The 25,558-nt window shown below is 45.4% G+C and overlaps 1 protein-coding gene across 1 annotated transcript in view; it reads right to left on the bottom strand.

The window, feature by feature from the left end:
- PACS1 (phosphofurin acidic cluster sorting protein 1) overlaps positions 1–24,952 on the bottom strand; it is a 72,027-nt gene extending 47,075 nt beyond the window's left edge. Inside the window, exons 1-7 of the mRNA XM_077287344.1 lie at positions 24,715–24,952; positions 15,081–15,168; positions 13,429–13,518; positions 12,318–12,443; positions 10,748–10,892; positions 9,291–9,382; positions 5,853–5,933 (exon numbers count right to left, since the gene is read on the bottom strand). Of these exons, the coding sequence (XP_077143459.1) occupies positions 5,853–5,933; positions 9,291–9,382; positions 10,748–10,892; positions 12,318–12,443; positions 13,429–13,518; positions 15,081–15,168; positions 24,715–24,896 (804 nt within the window). The 5' untranslated portion in view covers positions 24,897–24,952. The remainder of the gene's footprint in view (positions 1–5,852; positions 5,934–9,290; positions 9,383–10,747; positions 10,893–12,317; positions 12,444–13,428; positions 13,519–15,080; positions 15,169–24,714) is intronic.
- Between the last annotated feature and the right edge of the window lie 606 nt (positions 24,953–25,558).

Here is a 25,558-nt window from a genome sequence, read left to right as displayed (position 1 = left end):
AGCGGACCTCACTGTGCTAAATCTGCTGTTCATCCTACGTATGTCATTTCCTCTGAACTCACCGTCAATATCTGTGGGGGCCTACTATCATCTTTTGGGGTTCCTCACTGGAGGTAAGGCAGGCCTGTATATTCCTCTTATAGGGGTAGTTAGATCTCCGGCTGGCGCGTGGTGTCTAGGGCATCGTAGGTACATCCCCCGGCTACTGTAAGTGTTGGGTCAGGTTCAGGTCACGGTCGACCTTAGTTTCCATCACCCGAGAGCTAGTCCGTTTTGTATTTTTTCCCATGGTCATTGGGGTAACCATAACAGTTTGGCCGGCCAGTAAAAAATCTATGTGTTAAAATATGCACTAAAGCAGGAAGGAGGAGAAAAGGTTTTTTTTTTCTGTGTTTGAAAGTGCACCTTAGTTTGATCATTTGTATTCCTTGCTTAAACTGCAGTCTTCAGCCTTTTTTTTTTCTCCTCTCCTCTTAACCTCTGAATGCTTGGGTTACACCCATTTTGAAACATGGATCCACAGAGTTTAGTTGCAGGTTTGAATAACCTTGCGACAAAAGTACAGAACCTACAAGATTTTGTTATACGTGCTCCAATGTCTGAACCTAAGATTCCTCTGCCTGAATACTTTACCGGAGACAGATCCCGGTTTTTGAGTTTCAGAGAAAATTGCAAATTGTTTTTGTCTCTGAGATCTCACTCTGCTGGTGATCAGACTCAACAAGTTAAAATTGTTATCTCTCTACTGCGCGGCGACCCACAAAGTTGGGCATTTGCATTATCGCCAGGGGATCCTGCGTTGTTGAATGTAGATGCGTTTTTTCAGGCTTTGGGGTTGCTTTATGAGGAACCTAATTTGGAGATTTTGGCTGAGAAAGCCTTGATAGCTCTTTCCCAAGGGCAAGATGAAGCTGAGATATACTGCCAGAAATTCCGTAAATGGTCGGTGCTTACTAAATGGAATGAGTGCGCTTTAGCAGCTAATTTCAGAGAAGGTCTCTCTGATGCCGTGAAGGATGTCATGGTGGGGTTCCCTGTGCCTACAGGTCTGAATGATGCCATGAAATTGGCTATCCAGATTGATCGGCGTTTGCGGGAGCGCAAATCTGTGCACCATATGGCGGGGTCTTCTGAGGAAGAATCTGTGCACCATATGGCGGTATCTTCTGAGCAAAAACCTGTGCACCATATGGCGGTGTCTTCTGAGCAAAGACCTGTGCACCATTTGGCGGTGACCTCTGAAAAGGCATTAGAGCATATGCAATGCGATCGTGTTTTGTCTAGAGGCGAACGTCAAAATTACAGGCGCAAAAATGGATTGTGCTTCTACTGTGGAGATCCAGCTCATGTTATATCAGCATGCTCTAAACGTATAAATAAGGTTGATAAAAAGGTTGATAAATCTTTTTCTACAGGTACCTTGCCGTCAAAATTTCTTTTGTCCGTGACATTGATTTGTACCTTATCATCTGTGACTGTGAATGCTTATGTGGATTCTGGCGCCGCTCTGAGTCTCATGGATTGGTCCTTTGCCAAGCGTTGTGGGTTTGATTTGGAGCCGTTGGAAGTTTCTATTCCCCTGAAGGGTATTGATTCTACACCTTTGGCTAGCAATAAACCACAATATTGGACACAAGTGACTATGCGTCTTACCCCAGACCATCAGGAGATTATTCGTTTCCTTGTATTATATAACCTACATGATGTCTTAGTGCTTGGATTACCATGGTTACAGATTCATAATCCCGTCTTGGACTGGAAATCTATGTCTGTGTTGAGCTGGGGATGTCGGGGTATTCATGGGGATGCACCTTTGGTTCCTATTTCTTCATCTACTCCCTCTGAGATCCCAGCATTTCTGTCAGATTTTTATGATGTCTTTCAAGAGCCTAAAGTTGATTCTCTCCCTCCCCACAGAGACTGTGACTGCGCTATTGAATTGATCCCCGGTAGTAAGTTTCCTAAGGGTCGCTTGTTTAATTTGTCTGTACCTGAACATACTGCTATGCGGGAGTATATCAGAGAATCCTTGGAAAAGGGTCATATTCGCCCCTCGTTGTCTCCACTAGGGGCAGGATTTTTCTTTGTAGGTAAAAAGGATGGTTCATTGAGACCTTGTATCGACTATCGACTTTTGAATAAGATTACAGTTAAATACCAGTACCCGTTACCTTTACTGACTGATCTGTTTGCTCGTATAAAGGGGGCTAAGTGGTTCACTAAGATCGATCTACGTGGTGCGTATAATTTGGTGCGGATTAAGCAGGGGGATGAGTGGAAGACCGCATTTAATACGCCTGAAGGCCATTTTGAGTATTTGGTAATGCCTTTCGGTCTCGCAAATGCCCCTTCCGTTTTTCAGTCCTTTATGCACGATATTTTCCGTGAATATCTGGATAAGTTTATGATTGTGTATTTGGATGATATTCTTGTTTTTTCGGAGGACTGGGAATCTCACGTTCAACAGGTCAGGAGAGTTTTTCAGGTTTTGCGAGCTAATTCTCTTTTTGTAAAGGGCTCAAAGTGTAGTTTTGGAGTTCAGAGAATTTCCTTTTTGGGATATATTTTTTCCCCTTCATCTATGGAGATGGACCCTGTCAAGGTCCAGGCTATTTGTGATTGGATGCAACCTACTTCTTTGAAGAGTCTGCAAAAGTTCTTGGGTTTTGCTAATTTCTATCGCCGATTTATAGCGGGTTTTTCTGCCATTGCTAAACCTTTGACTGATTTGACCAAAAAGGGTGCTGATGTTGCTAATTGGTCCTCTGCGGCTGTGGAGGCCTTTCAAGAGCTTAAGCGCCGCTTTTCTTCCGCTCCTGTGTTGCGCCAACCTGATGTGTTACTTCCGTTCCAGGTTGAGGTGGATGCTTCGGAGATCGGAGCAGGTGCAGTTTTGTCGCAGAAAGATCCTGACTGCTCAGTAATGAGACCATGTGCGTTTTTCTCCCGAAAGTTTTCGCCCGCTGAGCGAAATTATGATGTGGGAAATCGGGAACTTCTGGCCATGAAGTGGGCGTTTGAGGAGTGGCGTCATTGGCTTGAGGGTGCTAGACACCAGGTGGTGGTCCTCACTGACCACAAGAATCTAATTTATCTTGAGTCGGCCAGGCGTCTGAATCCTAGACAGGCGCGCTGGTCGTTGTTTTTCTCCCGATTTAACTTTGTGGTGTCATATCTGCCTGGGTCCAAGAATGTGAAGGCGGATGCCCTCTCTAGGAGTTTTGAGCCTGACTCGCCTGGTGATTCCGAACCTACCGGCATCCTGAAGGATGGGGTGATATTGTCAGCTGTCTCCCCAGACCTGCGGCGTTCTTTGCAGGAGTTTCAGGTGGATAGGCCTGATCGCTGTCCGCCTGGTAGACTGTTTGTCCCTGATGATTGGACCAGTAGAGTTATCTCGGAGGTTCATTCTTCCGCGTTGACAGGTCATCCTGGAATTTTTGGCACCAGGGATTTGGTGTCTAGGTCCTTCTGGTGGCCTTCTTTGTCTCGAGATGTGCGCATGTTTGTGCAGTCTTGTGATGTTTGTGCTCGGGCCAAGCCCTGCTGTTCTAGGGCCAGTGGGTTGTTGTTGCCCTTGCCTATTCCTAAGAGGCCTTGGACGCACATCTCTATGGACTTTATTTCTGACCTTCCGGTTTCTCGTAGGATGTCTGTCATCTGGGTGATTTGTGACCGTTTTTCCAAGATGGTTCATTTGGTACCTTTACCCAAATTGCCCTCCTCCTCTGAGTTGGTTCCTCTATTTTTTCAGAATGTGGTGCGTTTGCATGGTATTCCTGAGAATATAGTGTCTGACAGGGGTACTCAGTTTGTGTCTAGATTTTGGCGGACGTTCTGTGCCAGGATGGGTATCGATTTGTCTTTTTCGTCTGCATTCCATCCTCAGACTAATGGCCAGACTGAGCGTACTAATCAGACCTTGGAGACTTACTTGAGGTGTTTTGTGTCCGCTGATCAGGATGATTGGCTTGACTTTTTGCCATTGGCAGAGTTTGCCCTTAACAATCGGGCTAGTTCTGCCACTTTGGTTTCTCCATTTTTTTGTAATTCAGGGTTTCACCCTCGGTTTTCGTCCGGTCAATTGGAGTCTTCGGATTGCCCTGGAGTGGATGCTGTGGTTGATAGGATGCATCAGATTTGGGGACAGGTTGTGGACAATCTGAAGTTGTCCCAGGAGAAGACTCAACAGTTCACTAATCGTCATCGGCGTATTGGTCCTCGTCTTTGTGTTGGGGACCTGGTGTGGCTGTCTTCTCGATTTGTTCCTATGAAGGTCTCGTCTCCTAAGTTTAAGCCTCGGTTTATCGGCCCTTATAGGATTCTGGAGGTTCTTAATCCTGTGTCCTTTCGTTTGGACCTCCCAGCATCTTTTAATATCCATAATGTTTTCCATCGGTCATTATTGCGGAGGTATGAGGTACCGGTTGTTCCTTCTGCTTATCCACCTGCTCCTGTGTTGGTTGAGGGTGAATTGGAGTATGTGGTGGAAAAGATCTTGGACTCCCGTGTTTCCAGACGGAAACTTCAGTATCTGGTTAAGTGGAAAGGTTATGGCCAGGAGGATAATTCTTGGGTGACAGCATCCGATGTTCATGCTCCCGATTTGGTTCGTGCATTTCATAGTGCTCATCCAGGTCGCCCTGGTGGTTCTGGTGAGGGTTCGGTGCCCCCTCCTTAAGGGGGGGGTACTGTTGTGAATTCGGTTTGTGGGCTCCCCCGGTGGTCTGTTATGGTAGTGTCTCTTATGTGCCTTCCTCCATCTCTGATTACCTGTCGCCACCCTCTAGGGGAGTTTCCTATTTAAGGCTGCTTGGCTGTTAGTCACATGCCGGCCATCAATGTGCTAGTAGCATTCTGTTGCATTCACCTGCCTCAAGTTCCAGTTCAGCTAAGTTGAATTTTGTTTCTTGTTTTTGCTATTTTTGTCCAGCTATCTGCAATGTGACTCTTCAGTGCTGGAAGCTCTTGTGGACAGAAAATTACTACTCCAGTGGCATGAGTTGTCACTGGAGTTTAAAGTAATTTCTGGATGGTGTTTTTGAATAGTGATTTTTAGGTCGACCGTGAAGTAACACTTTCCTGTCCTTCTGCTATCTAGTAAGCGGACCTCACTGTGCTAAATCTGCTGTTCATCCTACGTATGTCATTTCCTCTGAACTCACCGTCAATATCTGTGGGGGCCTACTATCATCTTTTGGGGTTCCTCACTGGAGGTAAGGCAGGCCTGTATATTCCTCTTATAGGGGTAGTTAGATCTCCGGCTGGCGCGTGGTGTCTAGGGCATCGTAGGTACATCCCCCGGCTACTGTAAGTGTTGGGTCAGGTTCAGGTCACGGTCGACCTTAGTTTCCATCACCCGAGAGCTAGTCCGTTTTGTATTTTTATTCCCCTGGTCATTGGGGTAACCATAACACCCCAGGGATAGATTTTTGTTCCTATGGAGTAATCAGCCGGCCCACCTTTTTACAATAGTCCCTATTACCCTGTAAATTGCCTCCTTGACTGCAAACCCCTGAATTATGGTGATGTTTGACACATCTGCTCTGTGACGGTCATGTGTGCCATCGGGCCGCTTCCCCTTCATCCTGTTTCCTCCTCACTCTTTCCCAACATGGATCCTCGGTCCTAGACTCCGGGGCTACTACTCCTGCAAAAGCCAAGTGCCCATCGGTGACCACCTCTCCTAGAGATCGGAGCACATATATCGGGTACTTGTCCTCTGGTCGGGTGGAAGGTCTACTACAAACCTTGTGAAGGTCCTCAGGAAAGTGTCGCTCTGCTAATCTGTGACCACTAATCTAACTAGGGTCACAGAGACCCACAGGACAGTAATGATAAAGCAGACTCACTCTAGTGATGGCGGATGAGGCTTGGATCTTTCTGCGCGACTTCTTCACCTTTCGGACTTCTTCATCCTCATAATAAAAATCCTACAAGAAATTGAATAATGTTACAATAACTAAAGAATCCATGCAAGCCATGCTGTGTAAGCTTCTGTACATGTATCCAATGTTCCGGTGATCATCAACAAAATACTGTCCCAATACATAGCAGGTGTCATAATAATAAACATATTAGAAAATACCTCCAATTAGAAATGTAGTACAGTTCTTCTGATTATCAATTTCTCTTTCCTCATGTGCAGGGCCTTGTATCCATGGCTACGACCACAGACAGTTGGATAGTTAGAAAGTTGCTAGTGGTAGTAACCATGAATACCTAAGCTCAGGGCCGCCATCAGGGCATTACTGCCCTTACTGGTGTATGAGGCTTCCGCTCATCGAGCCTGATGAATTGAAGGTGGGGGACAGCAAATGATAATGAACTGAGGGTGGAGGGGAGCAAATAATCAATAATTGGGGGTGGGGGTAAATGATGTATTGAGACTGGGGATGATGATGAATTTAGGGTGGAGGGCGGAGGACAACAAGTGATGATGAATAGGGGGTGGGGAGAGGCAAATAATGATAAATTGTGGGTGGGAGAGAGTAAGAGATTTATTGAGGATGGGGGGAGACCCAATGATGATTAAATGAGGGTGTGGGAGAGCAGTTGATATGGACTAGAGAGTGGGAGTGGGACAGAGAGGACATGACAATCAATTGGGGCAGAGAGGAGAATGTAAATATAATGAATCGAGGGAGCGGGAGGTACATAGTGGGGGGCACTGAGGATGCAGGAGTGTGACTGGTAATGAATTGGGGAAAGAGTACAGGTGTAAATTTATATATTTATTGGGTGGGGAAAACTGCTTTTCATACTTGGTGGGGGCACAGTGTTGGATTATAATTTATATTTGGAGTGGTGGGTGGCATAATAACTAATTATGTAATAATGGTGGTTGCATGTCAGTATTCAGCTGCGTAGTGTAGAAGTCAGGAAAAAAGTGGGGAATGTGCTCTATAAGCAGTGCTCTGCATAACTGTGTGATATTTTCTGCAGAGACAAGTCCTGGCTGGAAGAAGTGATGGCGGTCTGCACTGGATGAAGAAGAAAAGCAAAGATGAAGGACTTCAACTAGAGAAGTCACCGGTGAGTCGGTGAGTGTTACCTGTACACTGACACTATACATTGTACACTATATTTGTACACATATTCCCCAAAACATGGTACTCAATACGTATTGTATTGCATACATATGCCTTTATATGCTAGATTGCATATTGCGACAGAAAGCGACTCGCAGTTACATGATATACAAAAGAAAAAGAGTCATGCTAAATACTAAAAGTATATGAAACACCTTTTATTGGTTATATAACTCACACAAAATATATTAAAATTTAGGGCTTAAAAGAGCACAACAATAGCCCATTGTGTAACAGAGCAATTCCAAGGGGAAGGAGCTGTGGCACAACTACCAGGACACCATGATGGGTAATATACCTTTTTAATACCTTCTATTGTTGCTATATTACACATAGGCACTTTTTGCAGCTACAATGCTGGGATAGAGAGGGAAATTTAAGCTAGTGGCTACTAGCTGTTACATGCTATAAGTATACCTCCCCCTAATTCCATTTTGGGGTGGTATTTCCCTTTGTGCCTTTATATGGGAATTGTGCAATAGTAATATTATCACTTACCTGTGAGATTGCCCCAATTCACTCTGGTGTTGTGCCTGGCTCCTATTTCTATCTTGGACTATCTGTCACTCACCTGCAATACTTTTTGTATCTTTTGTATTCTTTGTATTTATTCCAATTGCTCTGTTACACAATGGGCTATTGTTGTGCTCTTTTAAGCCCTAAATTTTAATATATTTTGTGTGAGTTATATAACCAATAAAAGGTGTTTCATATACTTTTAGTATTTAGCATGACTCTTTTTCTTTTGTATATCATTGTACACTATATATAGAGCTCCTACGTATAATGTCACCGGTTATGCCTGTATACCCTGTACATTATACACTATATACAGAGCTCCTGTGTATGTCACTGCTGATCACTGTATTGCCTGTACACTATATACAGAGCTCCCGTGTATAATGTCACTGCTGATCACTGTTTTACCTGTACACTATACACTATATACACAGCTCCTGTGTATAATGTCACCGGTGATCACTGTATTACCTGTACACTGACACTATATACAGAGCTCCAGTGTATAATGTCACTGTTGATCACTCTATTACCTGTACACTATACACCGAGATCCTGTGTACAATGTCACTGGTGATCATTGTATTACCTGTACATTGACACTATACACAGAGCTCCTGTATATAATGTCTCTGGTGATCACTGTATTACATGTACAATATACACTATATACAGAGCTCCAGTGTATAATGTAACTGCTGATCACTGTATTACCTGTACACTATATACAGAGCTCCTGTGTACATCGTCACTAGAGAACCCTGTATTTGCTGTACACTGACACTATATACAGAGCTCTTGTGTATGTCACTGTTGATCCCTGTATTACCTGTACACTATATACAGAGCTCCCGTGTATAATGTCACTGCTGATCACTCTATTACCTGTACACTATATACACAGCTCCTGTGTATAATGTCACTGCTGATCACTGTACTACCTGTACACTATAAACTATATACACAGCTCCTGTGTATAATGTCACTGGTGATCACTGTATTACCTGTACACTATACACTATATACAGAGCTCATGTGTATAATGTCACCGGTATTCACTGTATTACCTGTACACTGACGCTATATACAGAGCTCCTGTGTATAATGTCACCGGTGATCACTGTATTACCTGTACACTGACACTATATACAGAGCTCCAGTGTATAATGTTTACCGGTGATCACTGTATTACCTGTACACTATATACAGAGCTCCTGTATATAATGTCACAGGTGATCACTGTATTACCTGTACAATATACACTGTATACAGAGATCCTGTGTATAATATCACTGGTGATCACTGTATTAACTGTACAATATACACTATATACAGAGCTCCTGTGTATAATGTCACAAAGGATGAATGCTGGTTGTATTATACAGCCGGCACCTACCTCTAATAGCAATGAACAGAGCAAGCTCTGATCGCTGTGTGTAAGGTCGCAGGGTACCACCATCTTGGTTCCACTATGAGGAGACCATTAATTATTGCAGTATGCAGAAGAAGCGATCAAAAGGATCGAAGGATCAAGTCCCCTTGAAAGACTAAAATATTAGTAAATGGAATCCTTGAAAACTACAACACGCAAAAAAAAAAAAAATCCTTCAGCCTGCAATGTTGATGCAAAAGAAAAAAAAAATCAATATTACAGTAATAGTAAGGAAACACATTGCTCACCGGCCCATGTAACGGGTCATCGCTCCCCTCTTGTTCTGAAGAGAAACTTTCATCTTCATCTTCGGAATAATTCTCGATATCTGGGGACCGGTCTGCAGAAACATAAAAAAAACCTCAGTATTAACATCTGCTGTATATAAATACCGGCCTTTAAGTAAAATTTGTTTTGCCATTTCTAAATAAGAAAAATACAATGATGTCTCGAGCAGAAAGAAAATGCTATGAGTAAAGCAGCCAGAAGCAGCAGGATATCCAGCTATGTACAGGAGTAGCACAGGTTCGACAGCATCAAAATAGTAGGATATTTGTAATGGAAATTAATTAGACAGTTGCTTGAAATGAATGACTGATGGCCCATGCATAGGTTAGGTGATCAATGAGATCGGTGGGGCCCCACAGCCACTCATCAACTGTAATCTGCGGCTGGATATAAGAGATGTACCAGGCAGACCTCCGCAGCCTCATATATTGCTTAGTGACCTGGTGTAAACACAATGATACATCTGCTCCACAGTGTGCTGGCAAGCAAGCATATTGACACATATACAGGAATATACCATATTTTTTAGACTATAAGATGCAGGTTTTGTGTTGAGGCAGCAGAGCTGTGTGTGTGGATGCTGCAGAGCGGAGGGTGCGGATGCTGCAGAGCGGTGGGTGCAGATGCAGCAGAGCAGGGTGTGCTAATGCAGTAGAGCGGGGCGTGCTGATGCAGCAGAGCAGGGCCTGCTGATGCAGCAGAGCAGGGCCTGCTGATGCAGCAGAGCGGAGCGTGCTGATGCAGCAGAGCGGGGCGTGCTGATGCAGCAGAGCGGGGCCTGCTGATGCAGCAGAGCGGAGCGTGCTGATGCAGCAGAGCGGAGCGTGCTGATGCAGCAGAGCGGAGCGTGCTGATGCAGCAGAGCGGGGCGTGCTGATGCAGCAGAGCGGGGCATGCAGATGCAGCAGAGCGGGATGTGCTGATGCAGCAGAGCGGGGCGAGCTGATGCAGCAGAACGGTGTGTGCTAATGTAGCACAGCTGTAAGTGCTGATCAAACAGTTGTGTGTTGATGTGGCAGAATTGTATGTGCACATGTAGCTGAGCTGTGTGCATGTAGCAGAGCTGAGAGGATATATAAAGCAAAGCTAAGTGTGTGTCCACTGTACATGCAGTAGTGATGTATATAATTGTGTGCGCAGTAAAGCTATATGTGTACATACTGCAGAGAAACACTAACATATTGTACCCTACTGATCCTACAAATCTTTACAACAACAGAGAAGTTTTAATTAGCAGGAAATAAGTTCTTCCTATTTTTTTAAACCGGGGGTGCGACTTCTAGTAAGACGAGTCTTATTGTTGGAAAAATAAAGAATGAACCACAGTCCCTCATCATGCACTCAATGTACAGACACACAACATGAGCACTACAAGGTATGTAAAAATAAAACACCGACGCTCAATATCTGGTCGTACCGGACAATTTGGCTTTCGGTCCCTCGTGATCAATTGGCTGACTGGAGAGTGAATGGATATTGATCTCTGCAACAGGCAGAGACACATCCTTGGCATGGCTATGAAGAGACAAGACAAGGCCGCTTTCACTGGGAAACTGCAACACCTAAAAGAAGAGAGGAGACTGAGGAGAGCACGGAAAACATCTTACCTTGTATATACAGTATGTGTATGTCTATAGATGTATAGGAGTCAGCCACAACATTAAAACCCCTTACAGGTGAAGTGAAAAATATGAATTACCTCAGTCAGTTCTTAGTGTTGAAAGCAGGAAAACTGTCAAGCGACAGGATTTGAGAGACTGTGACATGGGCCAAATGGTGATAGCTTCACAAATGGGTCAGAGATGTTCCCAGCATACGGCGGGTCTTGTGGTGTGTTCCCAGTAAACAGCGAATCATGTGGAGTGTTTCCAGGATGTGGAAGGTCTTCTGGGGGGAGTTCCCGGGATGCGGAAGGTCTTCTGGGGAGTTCCCGGGATGCGGAAGGTCTTCTGGGGAGTTCCCGGGATGCGGAAGGTCTTCTGGGGAGTTCCCCGGGATGCGGAAGGTCTTCTGGGGAGTTCCCGGGATGCGGAAGGTCTTCTGGGGAGTTCCCGGGATGCGGAAGGTCTTCTGGGGAGTTCCCGGGATGCGGCAGGTCTTCTGGGGAGTTCTCGGGATGCGACAGCTCTTGTGGGGAGTTCCCGGGATGCGGCAGCTCTTGTGGGGAGTTCCCGAGATGTGGAAGGTCTTGTAGGGAGTTCCCAGTGCGCGGCAGGTCTTGTAGGGAGTTCCTAGTGCGCGGCAGGTCTTGTAGGGAGTTCCCAGTGTGCGGCAGGTCTTGTGGGGAGTTCCCAGTGCGCGGCAGGTCTTGTGGGGAGTTCCCAGTGCGCGGCAGGTCTTGTGGGGAGTTCCCAGTGCGCGGCAGGTCTTGTGGGGAGTTCCTAGTGTGCGGAAGGTCTTGTGGGGAGTTCCCAGTGCGCGGCAGGTCTTGTGGGGAGTTCCCAGTGCGCGGCAGGTCTTGTGGGGAGTTCACAAGAGAAGCAGGAGAAGGATCTGCTGCTGTCGTCTTGGTGCCAGTAACCACAGGACATCTTCAGAGGACTGGTGGACTCCATGCCGTGAAGGACTGGAGTTTCTGTGGTGGCACGAGGGGCACCGTCACCATATTAGGCTGGCCATTTTCATGTTATGGCTGATGTATATACAGTAGAGAAGCTTCAGCTGTAAATAGTAACTACAGCAGGAGGCTCCGGTAAACGCTTTACTTTCTCGGAGCCGGCAGAACACAATGGAGAAACCTCCAAATGTTTGCAGTTACGGAATTCAGATTTTACTGAAAATATACTATTCTTATATGTTGAAATAAAAGTTTATTTAAGCTGATAACCAGATTTGTCCCAAAATTTCCACTATTTTGGTCACTTACAAGAAAGACTTAATGGACCTAAATCTTGGGAAGATGCATACACAAGAACAGTATCCCAAATCTACTCCTTCACAGACCAGTAAACTCTTTTTTGCTTCCACGAGACCCCTATGGCTCTTACCTCTGCCATATTGATGACCCCGACAGCCAAGCTCTTATATCCCAGGATGGTACGGTTCTTGTATCGCTTTCGTCGCTGCAGCATGATCTGTAAGCGGTTTGCATTCCTCTTTAAAAAGTGCGGATACTAAAAAGAAAACCAACAGGGGACGTAGTTATCGGTAGACACTGACCTGATGGGGGGCTTGGAAGACCCGTCCGATGGGTACAGCACTGGGTTTTCCCAGCTATATAACTTTTATGGGAACACGTAGACTATTACAATTTCACACCATACTGACATACACTGACCGGACAGTCCTTGCAGCCCCCCCATCAGGCTAGTCTAGCTGTATGGATACACGTAGTGTGCACATCCTGGCAAAAATGCATTCTGGGGGCCAATCTTGGCCCATCTCGAGGACATAAACCAATCGGCCCTATTCACGCAAGAATATGGACGATTCGATGATTTTTATGCCCCAACATAAATAATCCAATCACCTGATGGAGAAGGTTTTTCCTCGTTCATCAAAAGATCCCCAGGGTCAACAACTGGGTAGGAACATTCTTATAGACGCTCGTTCACCAATTCTCGGACCATCTAAATGCACCTTAAAGGGATTGTCCTATGAAAACAAGTCATTACCTATCCACAGGACTTGTTGATTGGTGGGGGTCCGACCGCCGGGACTGATCGGAGAACTTTAGAATGGAGCACACAGAGAGCATGTCCGAACCATTTAGGGGGGGATGTAGAGCGCTCTCAGACTTTTCCAGCAGAGAATGAATTGAGCAATGATCTATCCAACCAGATACTTCTCATCTGCAGTCAGACCCCCACCAATCAGTAAGTTGTCACTGGGCAACCCCTTTAAGTGTGCTTCACCAGCACATAAACACAACCTCCCGAATGTTTATGAATATGCCGATAACCGGGTGCCATCATTCCATCGTTAAACGGCTGTGCCTCTACACTGTGTGACCCTGTGAAAGTGTCGGACCCCAACTGGTAACACTCAGAAGCTAGGGTCCCAGGAGGAACAACAGAGGAGAGCAACAACAGAGGAGCGGCACCGAGCACAGCTCTAGGGAAAAAGCTTTTTAAGTCTGCAATAAACTCTGAAACTCACCTGCAGCGAGAACGTGAGCTGTAGTTCTGTCTCTGACACCCCGCTGGTAGGGAGAGAAATTTCATTTGAACGAAGAATTCGTTTTGATCCCTAAAACCATAAAAGAAAAAAAAAAGAAATGATGAAAAAAAAAACAATATTAACCCATTTTTTTCATTCTTTTAACCCCAAATTATTCTTTTGAGTCAGAACTTTTTATTTTCCCATCAGCAAAGAAATGTTGGTTAATTTTTCCACAGCGTCATCGTGGGGATCATATAACATTTTGATTATTGCATCTAAGGGGTTAAACGTGCAAGATCTGAGTTGCAGAGGTGTCCGCTCCAATACCCAGCGGTGACAGCTCAGCCCCACTGCAGACAGTGGAGGAGATGCTCCTGAACACCATCCATCCCCACGCCTTGCTGTTAACAACTTAGAAGTAATGATTTAATATCTATGTATGTATATCTATATTTATCTATATATACAGTATTATACAAAAGTTTTAGGCAAGTGTGGAAAAAAATGCTGCAAAGTAAAAAATGCTCGGAAAATAGTATTAATTTGCACAGTGTGTTTGAAGGAACTCGGCAGGAGGTTGCTCCAAACATCTTGGAGAAGTGACCCCTGATCGTCTGTAGATGTCGCTAGTGCAGATCCTTCCGTCTCTTCGTATAATCCCAGACAGATTGGATGATGTGAGATCTGCGGGGCCGGATCATCACTCCCAGGACTCCTTGTCCTTCTTAATGACATTTTCTTGATGTTTGGGGTCTAAGTTCTGTTGCAGAATATATCTGGACCCAATCAGTTGCCTCCCTGATGGTGTTACATGATGGATAAGTATCTGCCTGTATTTCTCAGCATTGAGGATATAATTAATCCTGACCAAATCCCCAACTCCATTTTTTAAAATGCAGTCCCTGTACCTTCTTTGACCCTCATTATTGTGCCGCTCTCCAGACCGGAGGAGAACAAACTGTCTTGTGTTACAGCTGAATATTTCACATTCTGACTCGGCACTTGCTGACATTTTTCTGCACCCAAATTCTTATGCATTTGCGCATAGTTGAGTAATTTGGCCTTGTTGCCATGTGGAAGGTTTGGGCTTTTTGGATGCAAGTCTTCTTTGAAGACCACTTCTGGCCGGACTTCTCCGAACAGTAGATGGGTGAAGATGGGTCCCTCTGCCAGTTCTGAGCTGATGGCACGGCTGGGCATCTTCCCATTTCGAGGGATATAGAAGAATTGATGTTGTTGTAAGGCATGCTCACTCTACAACTTTTTCTCCACACCTACCACAAAAAGACCACGCAGATGTCTAACTACCAAAGGGGGACTGCCCAAAGCCAAGAAACCCTTTAAATTACCCTTGTTTTACTGTCTACAGCCCCCCACACTCCAGACCAATGTTGGCAGAACCCTTCAACATTGAAGGGATCGTCCTAGAGTCTAAAGTGTATGGTGGTCTCTTGACAGATGAGAAGGTTCTGGTATGTCCCATTTCCAAAGGTCGATACTTTCGTAAGTCAGAGAGAACACAGGAGCTCGGCCAGCTAAGTGCTCCTGTGTGATGGGAAGGTCGGGGAACATAGCCGAGGGCATCATGATCACTTGACGACAACTGGGGGCTTAACGTGCGCACATCATAGATGAGGAGCTTGTGTTACCTGCAACTTCACAGCTATAACTACGGACGGTAAATCTTTATCCAGATCCTTCAGCATGACCAGCTTCCGCAGCGTCAGAGAGAAGAGCCTGAGAAGAAGACAGATCCTGAGTCAGTGATCGTCAGCAAAAAAAACCCAGAGGTATCGGATGAGCAATGTAGGGGGGCATGGCCGGGAGGGACGGGACCTCCCCAAGAGCACAACATAGTAAGGAATGTCATGTACAGCGTGGGCTGATAGAGTCCATGACAGAATCCCAAGGGCCTAAAACCAAGATATTATTAGCTTTATTCATGTGTTTTTAATGGTGAGAGTGAAGGAAACCGCAGCGGAATCCCTCCGGGGGTGAGGGGCTTCCATCCCAGAAGAAAAAGTTTTGAAGATTAACTTCAAACTGTTCAATCTTTATCTCCTCCAACATCATCTGTCAGGAGAGAGAAGAGGCTTCCTACATTAGATCGGTGAGGTTCAGCTAACTTTACTGTATGGGATGGAGGGGGGTCTAATATACTAAAGGGATTTTACAGGACTATTTTATTTTATTTTTACTATGGGCCTAAAAAGTAACAGACAGGTAGTCACTAACACACACAACTACCTTCCTGTTTATCTGGCACTAGCTCAGAGCACTCACAGACAGCTCCTGCCGGCGATCCAGCTGCTCCGTGATTTCGAGGCTCTTCTTCTGATCTGTTCTGTCCATGGTTTGCGACTTCTGATATCATGCTGATTGACAGCTGCCTCTCCGCAGTTAGGCAGCCGGCTGTCAATCAGCATGACGTCAGCAGTCACACCCCAACCACAGAACAGAGCGGAAGACAAGCTGCTGCTCCATCGATGTCACGAGTGGGTCACGTGCTCCTAGATGTGGGGTTAGAAGATCTCTACGTATTGTGAATCGCAGATCTTCCATTTAGCCTGTGTGTGTGTCCCATATTAAATGGATTTTGTTTCTTTTGGTGCTAAAGAGGTTAACGACCCTTTCTATGCTGGTGAGAAACTTGCAGCTCCATTTCAGCTGCTTCTGATCTGGTCATTACCTCTCCCTATAAAACCCGGCCAGACCTTCTCTGTCTTGCCAGTGAAAGCTTTGCTTCCTAACTCCTTGGAGACGCTGTGCTGAATTGGAAATCGTTGTTGCTACTGGACATTGTTGCTGTTTTGGGGTGTATGCTTTCCTCATGGTCCTATTCCTATTTGGCTGGTACATTCCTATCCTTACCTATATACCTCTCTACCTTAGGTGAGTGTTTGAATGTTTGTTTCTTTATGTTATCCCCGTAATGTCTTTGTGTCTTGTTTACCTTACATTGCTGTCCCATGCCTCATGTGGTGGGGGAGCGGACACATCAGGGTGTACCAGAAGCATAGTAAGGTCGGAGACTCAGGCCTCTCTACCATCAAGAGTACCTCTGGAAGAGGGATACTTAGGGTCCCAGTTCCAGGACAGTTTGAGGCCCTCCTTCCTTACTAAAAAAACATCAAGCATGACCCATTACATCAGTGGAAGCTTCTGATTCTCTGGCAGGAATGGTCTGTGATTGCAAATATCGGCGTCAGGCACAACTGACCATTTAGTTCTTAGGCACATAGTAAAAAAAATAAATAAATGGTCCTGGATATCCTCTTTAAGTATGATATTTTAATATTTGCAGGTAATATGAAGTGCAAAGAGTAAAACAAATCAATGAGAGAAATGAGCGGGCACATCAATTGTTTGGTAGAATAAGAAAATAAAAGGACAGGGCTAAGGAGCTTCAAAATGCCTCTAGGCAAAGAGCACCATAACTGTGGAGGATGATAGGAGTAGTCTATTGTTGATGAAGAAAAACCCTGCACAGCAGCGGGGCGGAGATGGGCACCAGAGGAGGAAATGTGGAGGGCAACTAAAGCCTCAAAAAAAAGGAAAGGAAGAAAAAAAAGGGAAGACCTCAACATAGATTGCAACAAAACTCCGTCCAAGAGCAGGCTCCAGACAATTCATCACAGATGCCATTATGTTTCATGCTGCGGGCAATAGCGGTCACCTCAGCGTACACAGTATTGTGGCTTCCACAATGGACGCAATGAGCATAGCCTTAAAGGGGTCTCTCTATGTCACTGCAGGCTGCTGAGCACTGACAATGAGATGTACACACCGTCACCCCTGTATTTGCAGCGATCACATGACAACGTCTCAATGTTCTATTCAGAGAAGAGCAGGAGAATCTAATCGGTACTTGATTGTATGGAAACCCCCTACATGCAGCGTCATGCCGCTCACTTGTGCTGTGAATAAAGGGGAGTTGTGATAGTGGCACAGAGAGTAACTGCAGACTATTATTTTCAGACTGAAAACCCCTTTAAGAACCAGCACCCTCTGTAACAGCATCTCTCAGACAGGAAAGTCGGAAATCCATAAGTGCTAGAATGATAGAAATAAACGAGTACAAAGAAAGACATAATCAGGATCCAAATACAGTCATGGACGAAAGTGTTGGCACTTTTGAAATTGACCCAGACAATGAAGTTTCTCCCAGAAAATCATTGCAGTTACACATGTTTTGTTATACATATAACCCCTGGCAAAAAATTATGGAATCACCGGCCTTGGAGGATGTTCATTCAGTTGTTTCATTTTGTATCTCAAAACTAACACCTGCATCAAATTAGATCTGCTCGTTAGTCTGCATCTAAAAAAGGAGTGATCACACCTTGGAGAGCTGTTGCACCAAGTGGACTGACATGAATCAGGGCTCCAACACCAGAGATGTCAATTGAAACCAGGGCCGGTTTTAGACAAAGTGGGGCCCTAGGCAAAAATTGAAAGTGGGGGCCCCAAATGATAACATTGCACTATGGCCCCCATATTTAGGGGCCTTATATAGGCCAACGGGTCTGCCACTATTAGCTGTACGCAGGGGCGTTGCTAGGGTCAGAAAAGATTGGGGGCCCAAGACAAAGAATTGCCCCCAACCCCCTCTTAATTTTTTTTTAACTCTTCAGATAAAACAGTGCTAACTCTCTGAGAATAGATAATGTAGTAGATGTGACCTGCAGTCCTATGTAACACCACAGATAACACAGTGATATCTCTGAGTACAGATAATGTAGTAGATGTCACCTGCAGTCCTATGTAACACCAGAGATAGCAGTGATAATTCTCTGAGTACAGATAATTTAGTATATATCACATGCAGTCCTATGTAACACCACAGATAGACATAGCGTTTCAGAGTAAGACTATGTTCACATGCAGCATTTTTTTTCAGTAGCTTCTTTGAGCAATTTTTTTCACCCGTAGAAAGCAATGAAAAAGTTTAAAAAATGCTGCAAATGTTGCAACGTTGTTTTTCGCTGCGTTTTTTTGTGAATAACACTAACTTTATTAAACATGTACTGTAGACAAAATGCATACTGTAATAAACAAACAGCAGAAGCTCTAAGGGTGTGTGCCCACAATCAGAAAACGCTGCGGGTCGGCTGCTGTGTACTTGTACAGCGTCCAACCTGCAGCGGCCAGATGTTACAATATAGTGGATGGGATTCCAAGAATTTCCATCTCTACTGTGCGTGCACTGGCACCTGCACCTCACCTGCAGAGACGGACATGCGGCGCATCTGTCCAGGCTGCAGCATGCCAATTTATATGGCGTAGACGCGAGCCTCCACCAGAGAAATCTCACCCCTGCAATGTATAGGACGCGGTGATTCCGTACAGATCAATGAACACACGCGGAATCACCTGTGTTCAAAAGATGGCAGCACTTTGGACACCGCACATGTCCAAGGCATCCAAAGGGCTGCCATTTCCGGATCCTGGGTGCTTTGAAAGCAGTGTTTTTACTGCCAAGAGAGCATGCTTTGGCTGCAAAAAAATGCACCAAAAACGCTGATTCCTATGCACACCTGTACTATATATGTGTATAGTTTACCCTTATTATTTCACGTGGGAATTTATTTCTGTATAATAAATGCCCTGATTCAGCAGACAATATTCCTGCCTTGTGTCATCCAGACAGTAGTGACAGCAGGTCGCCCTGTCAGATTACAAGCAGTGATTTAGTGACTGGTCAGAGCCCATGCTGATCCCTGCTGTATGTGACTCTGAAACCTGATCCTACAGCAAACAGCACAGAACTCCGGGACAACATGAGTAAATCACTGCATTGAGAGGGTTTCAAGGGGGGTTTGGGAGAGACGCTCTGGGAACACCCTCTGGGCACTTCATACAGGGGCTGCAGAGGCAGGGGGCCCCCTTTCTAGGGGGGGGCCCCAGGCGTCTGCCTGGTCTGCCTGTGCCAAATGCCGGCCCTGAATGAAACAAAGGAGAGGATTATCAAACTCTTAACAGAGGGTAAATCATCACACAATGTTGCAAAAGATGTTGGTTGTTTACAGTCTGTTGTGTCTAAATTCTGGACCAAATACAAACAACATGGGAAGGTTGTTAAAGGCAAACATACTGGTAGACCAAGAAATATCAAAGCGTCAAGACTGGAAACTTCAAACAATATGTCTCCAAAACAGGAAATGCACAACAAAACAAATGAGGAACGAATGGGTGGAAACTGGAGTCAACGTCTGTGACCGAACTGTAAGAAACCGCCTAAAGGAAATGGGATTTACATACAGAAAAGCTAAACATAAGCCATCATTAACACCTAAACAGAAAAAAACAAGGTTACAATGGGCTAAGGAAAAGCGATCGTGGACTGAGGATGACTGGATGAAAGTCATATTCAGCGATGAATCACAAATCTGCATTGGGCAAGGTGATGATGCTGGAACTTTTGTTTGGTGCTGTTCCAATGAGATTTATAAAGATGACTGCCTGAAGAGAACATGCAAATTTCCACAGTCATTGATGATATGGGGCTGCATGTCAGGTAAAGGCACCGGGGAGATGGCTGTCATTACATCTTCAATAAATGCACAAGTTTATGTTGATATTTTGGACACTTTTCTTATCCCATCAATTGAAAGGATGTTTGGGGATGATGAAATCATTTTTCAAGATGATAATGCATCCTGCCATAGAGCAAAAACTGTGAAAACATTCCTTGAAAAAGGACACATAAGGTCAATGTCATGGCCTGCAAATAGTCCGGATCTCAATCCAATTGAAAATCTTTGGAAGTTGAAGAAATGCTCCATGACAAGGCTCCAACCTGCAAAGCTGATCTGGCAACAGCAATCAGAGAAAGTTGGAGCCAGATTGATGAAGAGTCCTGTGTGACCCTCATTAAGTCCATGCCTCAGAGACTGCAAGCTGTTATAAAAGCCAGAGGTGGTGCAACAAAATACTAGTGATGTGTTGGAGGGTTTTTTTGTTAGTTTTTCATGATTCCATAATTTTTTCCTCAGAATTGAGTGATTACATAATTTTCCCCCTATGCTTGGTTAAAAAAGGAACCATTACTGACTGCCACATTTTTTGTTCTTGATTTCTTTTATGGTTTCTTAAAGCCAGAAAGTTGCCATTTAAAATCACTTTAGTTTTGTGCCATGTCTATGATCTGCTTTTTTCTACAAAATTAAACAACTGAATGAACATCCTCCAAGGCCGGTGATTCCATAATTTTTGCCAGGGGTTGTATGTATATTTCCTTTCTGTGTATTGGAACACCACAAAAATAACAGAGATAAAAAGGCAAATTGGACATAATTTCACACAAAACCCCAAAAATGGGCCAGCAAAATTGTTGGCACCCTCAACTTAATATTTGGTTGCACACCCTTTAGAATAAATAACTACAATCAGTCACTTCTTATAACCATCCACAAGCTTCTTACACCTCTCAACTGGAATTTTGGAGCAATCTTCTTTTACAAACTGCTCCAGGTCTCTCATATTTGAAGGCGCCTTCTCTCAACATCAATTTTAAGATCTCTCCACAAGTGTTCAATAGGATTTAGATCCGGACTCATTGCTGCCTCTTCAGAACTCTCCAGGGCTTGATTTCCATCCATTTCTGGGGGCTTCTTGAAATATGTTTGGGGTCATTGTCCTGCTGGCGATCCATGACCTAGGACGCAAACCCTGCTTTCCGACTCTGAGCCCCAAAATCCTCTGGTAATCTTCAGATTTCATCATGGCATCCAGTGTCTGAGGCAGCAAAACAACTTGAAAACTTCTTTGAACCTCCAGCATATTTGACTGTAGGTATTTTGTTCTTTTCTTTGTAGGCCTTCATTTCATTTTCGGCAAACAGTACAATGATGTGCTTTACCAAAAAGCTCTCTCTTGGTCTTATCTGTCCACAATATAGTAGAGAAAACTGGTCTGCACTCAAACAAAAAGTGGGAGAGGTGCCAGTGGCATAGGTATTAACCTAATAAATCCTTATAGAAATATCCACCACACTCTCCAAGTATATATTGCAAGGTGATAGGTAGATGACATCACTGAATAAACTGTCCACAAGATTCCTTCCCAGATGGATTTTGGCTACTCACGTACATTTTGTCAAACTGCAGTCTCTTTTTTAGGTCTCTGTGTCAGCAGTGTTGTCCTCCTGGATCTCCTGCCATAGCGTTTCATTTCATTCAAATGTCGACTGATAGCTCGCGCTGACACTGATGCACTCTGAGCCTGCAGGACAGCTTAAGTTTCTTTAGAGCTTGATTGGGACTACTTAGCCACCCTCTGGATTATCCTACATTGCAACTTTTCATCAATTTTTCTCTGCTGTTCACGTCCAGGGAGATTAGCTACAGTGCTATGGGTTGTAAACTTCTTGATTATGTTATGCACCGTGGACAAAGGAACAACAAGATCTCTGGAGATGGACTTGTAACCTTGAGATTGTTGATATTTATCAACAATTTTGGTTCTCAAGTCCTCAGACAGTTCTCTTCTCCGTGCTTAGATTGGCACACACAGATTCACTCAACTTCTCCCCTCTTTACCTGGTTTCAGGTGTGATTTTCACATTGCCCACACCTGTTACTTGCCACATGTGAGAGTGAAAGAGCATCACATACTTGAAACAAAGTTGTTTACACACAATTTTGAAAAGGTGCCAACAATTTTGTCAGGCCCATTTTGGGGGTTTTGTGTGATATTATGTCCAATTTTCCTTTTTTTTTCCTCTGGTTTTTTTTGTGTTACTGCAATACACACAAAGGAAATAAAATTGTGCATAACAAAACGTGTGTAATTGCAATAATTTTCTGGAAGAAATACTTTATTTTCTGGAACAATTTTCAACAGTGCTAACAATTTCGGTCAAGAGGATAAAAATTCATCTATTGAGCACAGCGGCAATGGAGCCGGCCCCTTGTATTTACTGATGATGTCACTGCTGACATGATGGACTCTGGAGTGTGGACATCTACTCTCCTAAACAATGAAGCTGCAACACCAAGAAGGTCACAGGATGGATGAAACATTTCTAAACATCTAGATTTATTCAGTCTGGAGTATGAGCTCCATGTGCAGAAATCCCGGCACTTTCAGTCTCGGATGCCATCAGTAAGGTCAATAATGGTTGTCTGAGGAAGGTTCTGCCTCTGAATGACCTTGGGCAAATCATCAAGATCCGCCGCTGGCAGCTCCTGTGTAATCACCGACCAATGACATCGCAGATGTGCTCGATGGGAGACAAGTCCGGAGACGCTGCAGACCATGGGAACAGGCTGACAATGACAAGAAAAATGCCCAATGGGCTGGAACGGGCCTGGATGCTCTTTCCCTGACTCCCAAGGGGAATAAACAGTGCCGAAAACAGAGTTCAGAAGATAAGCATCTGATCAACTAAGAAATAACTTATGGCCCCCTCTCATTGGCTCACTGAGCTGATTGTATATGGGGGGCCGGGAAGATCAATTTCGCCCACAGGAGCATGGCCGGATTTAAGGGGGAGTTCAGACGTCCAGGTATGATGGTGCATGCGCTGGCCACCGGTCTCCTGATCTGAACCTGGCTGCCTCATAGACTTATACCAGGCTGTCAAGTTCAGGTCTGGAGATCCGTGATCCGTCCTTGGACTGTGATACATAAATGTCTGAATTCGACCTAAGGGCAAGTTCACACAGTGGTTTGGGGTTTTTTAGGATGAGTTTCAAGCTCCAAAATCCACATGAAATATTTTGTTAATACTAACCCTATTAATTTCATTGGATATTTAGGCACAAAATAGGGTCTCATCCAAAAATAGGAGACCTTCATCTGCATACAACTGTTTGGGGGTTCTTGCCCCTCATCAGCGCAGATCGGGGTACTGGTTCGCTGAGTGATAGGACAGTAATAAGGTCTGGGAGGACTTGTGGAGACTGTAAGATGCCATAAAGAGTCATAGATGCAGACAGACGGCCGTATACCTCGTGCGATGGTCGCATTGCACTGCACAGACTGGCCGGCGGCTCTCCTGACCTGAACATAACGTATTTCTATGCAGCGGTCAAGCTCAGGTCAGGAGAGCTGCCAGCCAGTCTGTGCAGTGCAATGCGACCATCGCACGAGGTATACGGCAGTCTGTATGTGCCATTAAAGGGGTTTTCCACTGCACCGATAATTATGAGCGGTCAGCAATATCAGATCGGTGGGGGGTCCTACACCAGGCGTTAATGAACTGATATCGAGCTCAGACGTAAACAGTGCATGTAGCAGTATATAGCGTAGCTCTGCTCGCCGTCTAGTGGTCACCGCCAGGTACTGCAGATTAGCTCCTTGTCTTTGAGTGGCGCGGATCTGCAGTGCCTGGGACCGGTGACGTTCTGCTCTGTACACCCATTAAAACCAGGACCCACTAAAGCAGATCAGTGGGGATCCAGAGTGTCAGACCTCCACCAATTTGATATCAATGACCTGACCTAAGAATCGGTCACCACTATCAGTGTAGCGGTCAACCCCATTAAGGGAGCATTGCTTGGCCTTTAAAGGTATTCACGGCCGTTTCCCTATAGGAGATAGGTTCCATGTAAGTCATCATCCGACCCTCTAACACGCCTTATAACACGACTTTGGATACTTTTTAAAGGGGGTTTTCCACTAAAACTATTTACTTTACACTCAGTACCTTCTCGGATTGCTTCTGCTCCACTGATTCTGGATCCGTTTTTCTTTTACTTCTGTGCCCCTCCGTTCCAAAGTTATGCCCCTTTTTAATAAAGATGGGCATAGACCACAGAACATCACTGTGGGTGTGGCCTTGTTGCGATTGGCCGGCATCAAAGCAGAAGACGACGCCCACAGACAGGTCCTGCGCGCTACGATTGTTGATTTCCACGGGGCATAACTTTGGAACGGAGGGGCACAGAAGAAAAAGAAAAACTGTCTCAGAATCTGTGGAGCAATGATGATCGGAGGAGGGGCTCGGGGTAAAATTAAAATGTGCGGTGAACAATCCTCTAACCCCAGGACCACCCACATGGCCCATTAATAGACCACTCCCCCTCATAGGAGGCGCTTTATGGTAATGCTGCTTTTCAGGAGGCCTCGACGGTCGCCTAGGAGACCGGCCCACACTTCTGGGGTCAGGAGGTCGCCGCTTTTTCCCAGATCTCCACCTGACACTGACAGCAGCGACAAAGATGGAGGAAGGCGGCGCCCTGCTATTTCCATAATTATCCCAGCCCCGATCCCCCACACACTGCCGCACCGTTACCGCAGGTGTGAATGACATCACGGGATTACGTGCTGACGTCATACCTGGGCACGCAGGCCGCGCTGCCTCGGTCTGTCTCCCAGGTGGCGTACAAGTTCATGCGGACCGGACCTCCAGCAGTCGGGGCGGGGCCGGTAACGGTTAAATCACCACCGAGAGTGGAGCCCCCCGGCGGTGCCATGACTGTGGCCCCCAAGGGCCCCGTTGTCACAGAGCGCTCGGACATGGCGCAGAGAACAGACAGCAAAGACAAAGGCAACGACCAATCGCAGGGCGTGGAGGAGAGCACGTGACAGGGCGGGACGCGAAAAACGTCACTGGGTCAACGGTCCACCAATCAGCGAAGGAGAAGCAATGTTTACGGGCGAGGCTTCCTTCCTTGACGTCATCGCTCCTCTGGCCAATGAGCGTGCAGTGTTAGGGCTGTGACGCTTTCCGGCCGTCGTGCTAGTTAATAGTTATTTATGTGAAGAAAGAAGGGGAGACCGGAGGTGCGCGACTGAGGGATGATGGCGGCTTCTCCACGGTCAGGCGCCGCGGGGCCCGCACTTATAGACTCCTTCCTCTCATACCGGGCTGTAAATAACAGTTGTGTGCAGTGCACCACCAGGGGGCGACACACGAGCTGCAGCTCTGGGGGGCCTGGGTCTCCAGAAGAGGTCTGGTGTTACGCATGCTTCCGTCCTCCATGCTTTACACTGCTGTTAGCCTTGAGGGGTGTGCGAGAGCCAGTGTCTGCCTGGGGGTCCACCAGTAGCATGAGTTCTGGATGCCCACCCTCAATGATTGCTGGGTTTTTGCACTGAAAGGCTTACCACAGATGATATTTTCCTGTAAAAACCAGCACTTATTGCAATTTTCGGCTTGTTAAAATTGTCAGCCGCTCTT

This window comes from Ranitomeya variabilis, chromosome 2 (genome assembly GCF_051348905.1).
Source record: "Ranitomeya variabilis isolate aRanVar5 chromosome 2, aRanVar5.hap1, whole genome shotgun sequence".
Lineage (NCBI taxonomy): Eukaryota > Metazoa > Chordata > Amphibia > Anura > Dendrobatidae > Ranitomeya > Ranitomeya variabilis.
This window is presented reverse-complemented; position numbering and strand designations above follow the sequence as displayed.